This window comes from Akanthomyces muscarius, assembly GCF_028009165.1.
Source record: "Akanthomyces muscarius strain Ve6 chromosome Unknown contig_15, whole genome shotgun sequence".
NCBI classification, from domain to species: Eukaryota; Fungi; Ascomycota; class Sordariomycetes; order Hypocreales; family Cordycipitaceae; genus Akanthomyces; species Akanthomyces muscarius.
This window is the reverse complement of record NW_026611615.1, coordinates 649551-660985: the sequence shown is the minus strand read 5'-3', so window position 1 is coordinate 660985 and position 11435 is coordinate 649551. Positions and strand designations below refer to the sequence as shown.

The window sequence follows — 11435 nt, the reverse complement described above, 5'->3', positions numbered from 1 at the left end:
AACTATTAGTATTATAACTACTAACTATAATTACTAAATATAAGGCTTTTATTAGTTTAAATCTATAATAGACCCACTTTTAGCTAGCTTAAATCTTCTATAATAGATTATAATTACTTTAATTAATTAAGTAGCTTTTAACTACTACTACTAGACCCTTATAATATATATTATATAAATTGAATCCCTTATAATTCTAACAGACAATCTAAGCGAAGTCGCGCTGGTAGCACTATAATATCAACCACCTGCAACGAGTGCCTCAAAAAATGACGCCGAGGACTTTTTTTTCTCTAAAACCTCCTTCTGCTCATAGCTTTGGTTCTAGGTCGCTACACACATGCGAACTATGTGAGTCTTAATAAACCCATGTTTCTCACGGTAGCGAGAAAGAGCATAAGCAGGGCCGCCTAGAAAAATGCCACCAAACTACTAGTAGTACACTTGCCTACCTTGTCTTTGGGCTACTTCTTAAGGATCAATTTTAGCGGCTGAAGAACACCACGTAACGTCAGCCACCCACTTCTTGGCCCTACCCACATCTTAGCAGCGTTTTACACCAAAACACACACTTTTAATCTAGCTATATTATAGCTACTATAGAAAACTAAAATATACTAAAATAAAGATAATATAGTTTCTAACTTAGTATTTACTATATAAAAGTATAATTATTTTCTATAAGATAGTTATTTTTAAAAAGATTTTTAAAGTTAAGGAGAATAATCTACTAGTTATTCTACCTATTTTATTTTTATCTTTATTTTTTAAATATCTTCTTTAATAAATATATAATCTTTATAAAATAATTATATAAAACTTTTTTACTTATAATATATATAGAAAGGATTTTATTTTATTTTTAATAAAAGTTAAATAATAGTATAATATTAAGTACTTTTTTTAAATTCTTTTTTACTCTCTTTTTTACTCTCTTTTTTAGATTTTCTTAAATATCTTTATATTTATAAAATAAAAAGACTATTTATTAATAGTCTTTATAATACATATTTTTATCTAATTATCTATAATTTTTTAAATATTATATATAAATATATTAAATAGTTAGATAAAAAATAAAAGTATTAAGATCTCTTAGTACTTTATATTTAAATTTTAACACTTTATTTTTCTATTTTAAAAGAATTATTACTATTTAGGAGAATTTAGTCTAAGTATAAAAAAGGTAGATTATATAGAAATATATAAAAAGAAATTAACTAATAATATTATTTACTTTATATATAAAAAGTGGGCTTAGGGTAGGTGGGTAAAAAGTGGTACTTTTAGTGTAAAAACGCTGCCGAGATGTGGGTAGGGCCAAGAAGTGGGTGGCCGACGTTAGTGGCTTCAATTCCGTTGCGTCGCCCCACATCTGCGAAATCCGACGTAGTATAAATAGTCAAGCAGCTCTTGTGTTACATGCCTGCTTACCTCCGTTCCTAGTAATGTCATCCTGGTGAAATCCTTCCTGTGTCTCGCAAACTCTATCTAGGATCTTGTCAAAATGGTTCTCCGCAAGCTGCCACAGCCCGCTCATGCTACATCTTCCAAGCCGAACATTGTCTTCATTTTAGCAGATAATCTAGGATGGGGTGAGCTCGGCTGCTATGGTGGAGGGACTTTGGTTGGTGCCGCGACGCCTCGAATCGATCGCCTCGCCTCGGAGGGGCTAAAGCTGCAAAACTTCAACGTGGAGAGCGACTGCGTCCCAACTCGTTCTGCTCTCATGACAGGGCGTCACCCTATTCGAACTGGCTGTTTACAAGCCGTCCCAGCAGGGTTCCCGCAGGGCCTCGCTCCCTATGAGATCACGCTAGCTGAACGGCTGAAGGAGCAAGGCTATGCGACTGCGCACCATGGAAAATGGCACCTGGGCGATGTGCAGGGTCGGTACCCGTCAGACCGCGGCTTCGATGAATGGTTTGGCATCCCTCGCACGAGCGACGAGACGCAATTTACAAGCTCCCTCGGGTTCGACCCAAGTGTGGCTCAGCTCCCCTACATCATGAATGGTATCGCAGGACAGGAGTCCGAGAACGTCAAAATCTATGACATCGAGCAACGTCGCCTGATTGACGAGATGCTCGTGGAAAAGTCCAAAGACTGGCTGAACAGACAGGTGCGAAAGAAGGAACCTTTCTTCTTGTATCACCCGCTCGTGCATCTCCACTTCCCCACACTGCCACACAAGGACTTTGATGGGAAAACCGGTAAAGGCTTTTTCTCAGACTCTCTTGCAGAGATGGACTATCGCGTGGGTCAGATTCTCGATCATATCGACGAGCTTGGGCTACGTGAGAATACCCTGGTGATATTTGCATCTGATAACGGGCCAGAGTTCAGGGAGCCCTGGCGAGGTACTGCTGGGCCATGGACAGGTACCTACCATACTGCCATGGAGGGCAGCCTCCGGGTTCCCTTTATCATTCGTTGGCCCGGTCAGGTTCAACCGGGCTTCGTATCTAACGAGATTGTACATGTCACGGATATATTTTCCACGCTCCTTTCCATTGCAGGTGGCCGTCCGCCCAGCGATAGGCCAATCGACGGCGTTGACCAGACCGAATTCTTCAAAAACCCCACAACGGTTCGCTGTCCCCGCGAAGGGTTCTGCTTTTACATAAAAAATGATCTTTTTGCGCTAAAGTGGAGAGACTGGAAAATGCATCTGATTTGGTCGCCGGCTGTCAATGAATCCAAGGGCAAGCTTGAGTCGCCCTATCTGTTCAACCTGATTCGCGACCCCAAGGAAGAGAGTGACGTTGCCACGGCCAATAGATGGGTTCTCCAGCCAATGGAGAGACTACGGACTGATCTAGAAAGAAGTTTGGTAAACTTTCCAGCGCCGGAAGACCCGCAGAAAAAGAAATTCATGGAAATGCATGGTCACAACTACTGAGGCAGCCATCCCGGTTGCTTCGCGCAGCTGCTCCTTCACTGTAGGAATCATCTAAAGCATATATTCGTTTATGAATTAGTGCAGCGAAAAAAAAAGGGCATACTAGATCAAACCTTGGCACATGATGAAATGAATACATTTTAGTATTAATCTACCTACCTACTCTTCTCATAGAAACTATATGCGAGATACTTTTTGACTGGTACGCTACCATCGCATTATAACTACGGACGCTCACACCGGAGATCGGCCTAACTCGGTAGGGGCATGCTAGTTCAAGGCTTGGCAATTCACGCGATCGGAAGGCCTGATCAAACGCAGGAATTCCGTTGAGTGGTTTTTTAGATTGTTATTAATTATCAATTTAAGATGAACCGTTGTGACATTCAACACGTCGGTGGTGGCTGCTGGCTACGCACTTAAAAGAGAGCGGCCAAGGCAGCAGCAATAAGTGACATGCCGCCCTTGAGAACTGAACCACCGGCGGTAACGACGGGCATGCTGGTAGTTTGGCCGTTGTTACCATTGTTTCCGTTGTTGCCGTTGTTACCATTACCGTTGTTCCCGTTGTTATCGGTCTTCGTGATGGGCTTGCCGCTGGCATCACAGAGCAGAGGGCAGCCGTCAATGGTCTTGCATGTCTGCCCATTGGGGTACTGGTGAGCAGGATTGCACGAGTAGCGACCCTTGCTATCATAGTCGCCGGCGCCGGCGCACTTGTTGGCGGGGTTGGTCGAAGTGGGCTGAGCACCAGAGGTGGTGGTGCTCATGATGGGAGTGCCATTGCTATCACAAAGCACAGGGCAGCCATCAATAGTCTTGCAGGTCTGCCCATTGGGGTACTGATGAGCCGGGTTGCATGAGTAGCGGCCCTTGCTGTCATAGCTACCACCGGCAACGCAAGTCGAGGTGGGCTGGGCAGTGGAGCTAGTGGTCATACCACTACCCTTCATGATAGGAGCGCCGTTGGCGTCGCAAAGCAGAGGGCATCCGTCAATGGTCTTGCAGGTCTGACCGTTGGGGTACTGGGTAGCAGGGTTGCAAGAGTAGCGGCCCTGGCTATCGTAATCGCCGGGTCCCGCACAATCGGCAGCGGAGACGGCGGCGATGCCAGAAACGATGGTGAAGACGGTAGAGGTTCTCATTGTGATGGATTGGATGAGGTTGCTAACTTTCAGGAAACCCTTATCGGAGGAGTGGCATTACCTCCCTTTTATAGACCGCGCTGCCATTCAATGCACTGTTGCAAAACCGTCTGAGACCTGGTATAGCCAGATGACTTTCTGCGCTCAGCCGGTTGTTATGCTCCACTGTCTTCCAGATCCAGATACCTGCGCACCGTTAGCTAGTTTCCGATCTACACCCGCAACCATAACCATGACGCGAGCTTGGAATGCTCTTCAAGACAACACGGATTCGCGGCTGCCCTCTTCTACTCTTTCCCATTTAATTTCTGCTCAAATCGCCGTGCTCTGGATGCATATTTCTGGCTGTCGTTTGATAACAGCCTCGATTTACCGACTCCTCGAGAGAAGAAATGAGCAGGCCTCTTACGTTGTCTTCATATAGGAATTAGCCTAGCACTTGTACCAATACTAGACCATACATGCGCAATGCTTGGGCGAGCCTCTCGAGCACTCTGGAAGTCAAGTCTCGGAATGCAGTCTTGTTTAGAGCCGTACGGTGGTCGGTTTGTCGGAGGACGGCTGATCACATTCGGATCTCTAGCTCCAGGTCCCCACTCCTTACAAATGCACTTGAGGCGATGCAGGAGACAACGGGTGCGTGCTGGCAATGCAGGCCAGAAGAAGCGCCAAAATTTGACTACCGTTTTTCGGAGATTTGGTTAAAGTATCTCAAGCTACTAACTATTGCCAGGGAAATTTTTTTGGGCACATAACTCGCCTGATGCTAACGCGTGCGAGTGCAAGACATTGCATACCAGTTAGGCGTAATGGGACTGCGAAAGCATCCACTAACGTTAGTGGAATCCTATGACTGCCTCCATCGGCTACCCTACGACTAACTTCAGATGAGCCGCTCAATTGTCGAGAGGCAGTCAAAGAACTAGGATTCCGGGGAATCATTTCCTCGATTGATTCGTCGCCATACAGCTGGCCTAAGCCGTCGGTTCTTAGTTTCATCATTTCATCATGTATCCGTCTCGCATATTTATGTAGTAGTCATGCTCTGGCACCTTTTCTGGCAAGCCATAGAAATGGAGCCTGCGGTGCCAATAGCAAAAGCAAAATGCTCCGTGCAAGGCGCCACCTTCCATCGTCGGCATCGCATGTGAATAGGCTGCACGACCAATTGGATGTCGCGTGAATAAATGCGCTTGAGACAGCAAGTCGAATCGGCCAACTAGATGAAAAAAAGCGTTCCAAGGCAAAAGAGGAAAAGTGAAAAGCAGGGTACAATGCACGTGCTTGTATGCACAGATGTTAGAGTGCGGGCCGGTACCAATGGAGAGAAATAAAGGACGATAACAGTAGATCAATTCTAGGCACCACAAAGAGCAAAAACGAAAGGATAGGAGCGCCGTGTCTGTTCAAATGCCATGGAAATCTTGCCACCAAAGTATCGAGATAGACACGGGCACCACTGAGGTTAGAGCACATCAGAATTTTAATCCTAAACCTTGGAAATAAGCATAGCATATTATTACGGAGTGTATTCACTGGTGGTGTGTGCAGGGTACTGCGACGCTAGTCCAGTTGTTCTACGACTGCGTGTCAGACTGCAGTTCTCATTACAAAATCAGTGTAACACTACAATCTTTTTCTTTTGATTCCGCGTGATTCGGGCTCATCCGCCCACAGCCCTCGCTCATTTTCGAGGCTTTAGTCCTGCCTCGAATTGACAATGATGCTCACCCCGCTCCTGCCCAAGCTCTCATGAGCAGATCTCGCACTTGGCTGCTCCTCCACGCCGGTCGGGAAATATTTGAGCAACATGTAACTTAGCTACTGATCGCGCAGTGATCCCTGACGGTCGGGAACAGGCCATGTCGGCCAACCGCGGCGGAGACTCGACGAGCTAGCACAGGCGGTGGATACGTAAATGATCGGCCTGGACGTGGAGTGGCGGGAGCCGCAGCCGTGGCAAGTGGCACAGAATCCCTTGCGTGGCTGTCAATGGCTGCATCTGGCGGACAAGATTCGGCTTCTGTGGACCATCTGATGCACGTCGACTCATCTTCTGTCATCAAAATCCGTCAGCACCGGGCTAACTGGATTTGAAGGACTAGTTGGCTCATTAGCTCTTCCTCCCATGAATTAGCCCTGCTTTAATAATCTGCCTCAAGGCTCAAATTTTATCTGTCTTCATAATCTACTCTTTTGTCTCATCATAGCGGCGATATACTGCAATAGGCGCAAAGTGTCTGCTGGCAGACATACTGAATGCTGAGCACAATAGCCGAGAAAAACCTTCAACACGAAGTTAGAACAGCTACGTAACACTGGCACCATTCTTTCATCATGGCTTCGACACAAACGACAACCACAACCATCCACTTAAAAGATTACGACTCTTCCAGCACATCGGCCCCTGTCAACACTGGCGCAGAACCTGCCCAAGATGTCACATTGAATACATCCACGACCACGCGCCGCCGCGGTGCGCAACCATTTCCCGTTCGTGCAGACGACGATGCCGCAATTATTGAGGCGTCTCGTGCGCTTGACGAGGAATGTCCTGATGGCGGCTATGGCTGGATCATCGTGCTTAGTGGTGCCATGCTCATGTGGTGGGCGTCCGGAACGACCTACGCGTGGGGGGTCGTCCAGCGCAAGCTTGTCGAGGAGCATCTGGCAGGCCCGGCTACTCTGTCGTTTATCGGCTCTTTACAAGCATCCATGCCCGCATGGTTTGCAGTGCTGGACGCGTTCGTCATGCGTCGCTGGCTGGGGTCAAGAAAGCTCGCCATGCTGGGCATGTTTACCATGGGCCTTGGCGGCATCCTGGCCAGCTTTTGCACAGACAGTATTCCCGGCCTCTTCGTTACCTTTGGCTTCCTTGCTGGCGCGGGTGGAAGCTGTGGATTTGCTGTCGTCGCGGCTGTCCCTGCGCAATACTTCAATACTCGACGTGGCCTCGCTAATGGTCTCATCTTTGCGGGAAGCGGCTTCGGCGGCGCCACGAACAGTTTTTTCATGGATGCGCTCATCCGCAACTTGGGTATTGCGTGGGCTTTCCGTGTGCTCGGCCTGGTGACCATTGCGACTGGTCTATTCGCGGGCTGGTTCATGATGGAAAGGACAAAGATCCCTGATAAACGATTTGTTGATATGTAAGTTGTTCATGCCCGCGGAGTTATTACCCGTATTAATACGCGGGTCTAGGAAATTGTTTAAAAACACGAATTTCACACTCTTGTGGCTGTGTGCCGCTGTCGGCAACTTCCCCATCTTCGTTCCGCCCTTCTTCCTCCCCCTCTACAACCAAGCGCTGGGATTTTCTTCCAGCACAGGCGCTGGTCTTGTAGCGGGGTTCACCTTGTCATCTGCCATTGGCCGTATTCTTTGCGGCTTTTGCTGCGATAGATTTGGTCCCGTGAATGTTCTTCTGGCATCACTGCTACTGTCTGCTTTTAGCATGCTTGTCATCTGGCCCGTCTCGCAGTCTCTCGCGCCCCTCGCAATTTTCTGCATTCTCAATGGTGTCTCGAACGGCGGATTCTTTTCCTGCACGCCCACTGTTGCCACTAGTATCTTTGGTAGCCAGCGCGTGAGCGTCGTTATGGGTATGATCATGACTGCTTGGGCTGGGGGTTATCTCTTGGTATGTTTTCTTGTCCACGGATATCATTTTTGCGCTTCTCAGTCTAACACACAAGCACAGGGCTCTCCCATTGCTGGTTACCTGCTGGAGGCCTTTGGTGGAGCTAGCGGTGGCTTGAAGGCGTACCGCCCTGCTATGTTTTACGCAGGCAGCCTCGCTTTAATTTCCGCGATTCTCTTGGCAATTGTCCGCTTTCGTATCAACAAAAAGTTCCTCGCGGTTGTATAAATATTCATATCTTACCGGATGGGCGCTTTCATGTGCGGCATAAAATTGAACAGATGGCGCACTACATTGGGAAACACAGGTTCATCAATCATACGCTGGTACTGGCAGGAGGCGCAGGGTTGTTCTTGGGTGAGCTCGAAAATACGTAGAAAAACCTCCAGAGTAGAATATAATGCCGCTTTACTGATGAATTCTCGCGATGTAGACTCTGTGATGTCCACGACTGGGACTAGACACACGCAACGTAATTATATCGATAGCGCCCCACCAACGCACATTCGATTGAAAACAAAGTCGAAAGGGCAAAGTCCTCGTAAAATAGGGACATGCTTGGGGTAATGATGGAAGTCGCAAGTCCAATCCGTGTACGGTATATACCGCCAACTGAGCCTTTGTTATGTTATGTACTAGACGCCCGGAACTTGCAGCGATCCTTGCATCCTGTCAACCTCAATTAAAATATGAGCTGATTTCGGGAGAGGAGAGATCCAGCCGGCAACTGCTCCGACGTGTCTGCCCCACAAAGCTTAGAACTATGTTGGCTGGCGCGATTTAACTGTGTTACAGCTTGCAAGTGGCGCAACCCCTGGACATTGCTGGTACAGGTAGAGCCAAAACCGACAGCCGGAAACGAAAACGACGCGATAGGCTCAGAATGGATCTGTTGAATCAGCCAGTCGAGCTGCTGCTCCTGATCGCGAGCTTCCTGTCTTCATACAGCGATCTGAGTAACTTCACGAAAAGCTGCAAGCTTCTCCACACTCATTTGACAAGCCTGTTGTACCAAAGAGACCACACCGAGGCAAATAGCTCAGCCCTGAGTTGGGCAGCACAGAATTGTGTACCGGCCACGTTTCGGCGAGCTTCCAAAGCGGGCATCAGTATCAATGGCCGCAGCGCGACTACTCTCCTCCACCTAGCCGCCGAATTTGACAGCGTGGAAGTCATTCAGCTGCTGCTGGACAGTGGTGTTTTTATTGACGCCCAATCGGAGACCGAATCAACCGCGCTGCATACTGCGCTGCGCTCATGGAGCTGGGGTGCTGCTAAATGCCTGCTGCAGGCCGGCGCTGCAGTCAATGCTGGGGATAATGAGCAAGATCGGCCGCTGCATCTCCAGGCAGTTATCATTCCCGTTGAGTTAGTCCAAATGTTGCTGGTATCTGGTGCTGATCCCTCAGCTCTGAACAACGGTGGCTGGACTTGCGCAGCCGTACATGCGTTTCATGGCCGGGCTGCAACTCTTGCCCTTTTACTCGATGCTGGGGCGGATGTGAATGACCGAACATCAGGATCGCCACTTATCACGTTGGCCGCCGCAGGCGGAAAAGAAGAAGCACTTCAGCTTTTACTTGATCGTGGAGCAGATTTATCTGTGCGAAATGACGAAATGCTTACCGTTTTCCACATGTGCATCCTGAGAGAAAACTTCGTCTTTGCCGAAATTCTTCTGGATCGTGGGGCCGAGATAGATATTCCTAACGGTAGCGGCGCTACAGCCTTACATGCGGCTATAGAACAGAGTAGCCCAAAACAGGTCGAATTCTTGGTTGCGCACGGCGCAAGCATCTCGACACTATGCAATGAATTGACACCACTTCAATGTGCAGTCGCCACCGGCTGCTACGAGGTTGTCAAAATCTTGCTGGAAAAGGGCTCCGACGTCTCTGCCTGCGAAGATGGGCAGAGGCTACCGCTTTGCACCGCCGTTCGGCGAGGCTACACTGAAATCGTCCGCGTTCTTCTGACGTGGGGAGCAAGTGCCTATTTTACCGACGCCAGAGGCTGCACCATGTTGCAATTCGCCAATGAAGCAAATTCTCCTGATATCTTCAAGCTTCTACTAGAGAGTGGCACTGATTTGGACCGAGTTGGCCGCGATGGTTGTTCGCCACTATACAGAGCCGTATGGCGCGATAATCTCGAACTCGTCGAACTTTTACTGGCGCACGGGGCGAATGTCAACAACGAAGCTGACGGAGACTGGTCCCCCATCAAGCAGGCAGCTTCAAGCGGGAACTTGGCAATTCTGCAGCATCTTGTTCGGTGGGGTGCCAATGCGGAGGCGGACATCGTCGGACAGAGGTCTAGTCTCGTCATGCTGGCGAGTGCTGGTGGAAAAGTTAACGTCGTGAAGTGGCTACTTGCGAATACAGGGCTGAAGTCTCAAGACGTAGATACCTTTGGGCGAACCGCTCTACATTACGCTGCTAGAACTGGCAAAACGCCAGTGGCTCGATTTTTCGCAGAAAATCACCCAAGCATATTCAGGGTTCAAGACTTAACGGGAGCGACAGCCTTTATGCTTGCCGCACGAAATGGCCAAACTGCCTTTCTACGGTCACTCTTAGACACCGTTGGTACCGACGCTTTAGCTGACAGAGACGATGGTGATCATTCTCCAATTTACTGGGCCAAAAAATGCCGCGAACGTGAGGCAGCTCAGCTGTTGTCAAATTACTCAATTGACGCGGAGTTGAATCTGCCGGCCGACTTCCTTGAAGATCAAGACAGTTGCCAGGTCCACATCAACACAAAAGCCTGTTACTGTGATATATGCGGCTGTCACTCTACGGCCCCGCCCAATATTGAGGCATTTGAATGTCATGAATGCTTCTCTGGAGAGGACGCTTTCGTTGTCATCTGTGGCATCTGCGCTCGCGACAGAGGGAAATGCCTCCAGGTAGGTCATGAATGGGGAAAGCATGTTTGCGATTGCATAGATGAGGATGAAAAGGCCGAGGAGCGACGTGAACAGGATTCATCAAGTGAATCCCAAGATGAGAGCGAGAACGAGGAAGAACAGACTTCAAGCGAAGCGGAAGATGAGAACGAAGATGGGAATGAACAGGACTCAACTAGTGAATTGGAAGCCTAGAGTCGTGCACTGTAACTATACCGTCCACTTCTCAGCAGGGTCATTCACTAAGAAACACAGGGTTAACCCCTTTTTCGATACTTACATCAATTCTATCAGTAGCGAAGACAAATTGGTAGTACTCTAGGTGCAAAATGCTAGCTTCTTGTAAGTTTTTGTACGCTCTGAAGTGTAGTTACGATGTGCATTTGCCAGCATCGTATCACGATCTTGCGCTAGAGTAAGGTGTTTTTTCTCCCACATAAACTGCAGTGAACTAGCCAGTACATGTCAAGCCGGCACAATATTGCCTCGAATATGACCTTGCTTTGCTACATACTTCACTGTAGGAAATGAACTGAACTAACTCAAATATAGCGGGTCGCCAAGATTTTGGGCGCATCACACGTATTGAGTAATTTGTTAGAGCAAGTGACGGTGTCGTGCCGCTGATAGGATTGTTCTTCTCCTAACACGGAGGTATGGGAAGCAATGTTGCGTGTAATACCACGGAATTGTGCGTCTATCCTTTTTGGGGATACTCTACGGCCGCTTTTACCATAAAAGTTGAAGCATTACTTGAATTTCGACTCAAGTCTCTGATTGATAAGATGCGATTGATAAACACTCGTAACGGTCGTATTGCGCCACTGTAGCAGGATC

The 11435-nt window shown here is 48.1% G+C and overlaps 4 protein-coding genes across 4 annotated transcripts; 3 read left to right on the top strand and 1 right to left on the bottom strand.

The window, feature by feature from the left end:
• Positions 1-1507: 1507 nt before the first annotated feature.
• LMH87_007956 (uncharacterized protein) lies at positions 1508-2902 on the top strand (the record flags this gene model as incomplete). The annotated part of the gene is made up of 1 exon (XM_056201482.1): positions 1508-2902. The coding sequence occupies one exon, from the start codon at positions 1508-1510 to the stop codon at positions 2900-2902; it is 1395 nt and encodes a 464-aa protein (XP_056057827.1).
• Positions 2903-3321: 419 nt separating this feature from the next.
• Positions 3322-4047, bottom strand: LMH87_007955 (uncharacterized protein; the record flags this gene model as incomplete). The annotated part of the gene is made up of 1 exon (XM_056201470.1): positions 3322-4047. The coding sequence occupies one exon, from the start codon at positions 4045-4047 to the stop codon at positions 3322-3324; it is 726 nt and encodes a 241-aa protein (XP_056057826.1).
• A 2337-nt stretch (positions 4048-6384) lies between these two features.
• Positions 6385-7915, top strand: LMH87_007954 (uncharacterized protein; the record flags this gene model as incomplete). The annotated part of the gene is made up of 3 exons (XM_056201459.1): positions 6385-7196; positions 7249-7687; positions 7748-7915. 3 exons carry the CDS (start codon positions 6385-6387, stop codon positions 7913-7915), a joined length of 1419 nt encoding a protein of 472 aa, XP_056057825.1.
• Positions 7916-8570: 655 nt separating this feature from the next.
• On the top strand, positions 8571-10793 carry LMH87_007953 (uncharacterized protein; the record flags this gene model as incomplete). Its single annotated transcript, XM_056201445.1, has 1 exon — positions 8571-10793. The coding sequence occupies one exon, from the start codon at positions 8571-8573 to the stop codon at positions 10791-10793; it is 2223 nt and encodes a 740-aa protein (XP_056057824.1).
• Positions 10794-11435: the final 642 nt, after the last annotated feature.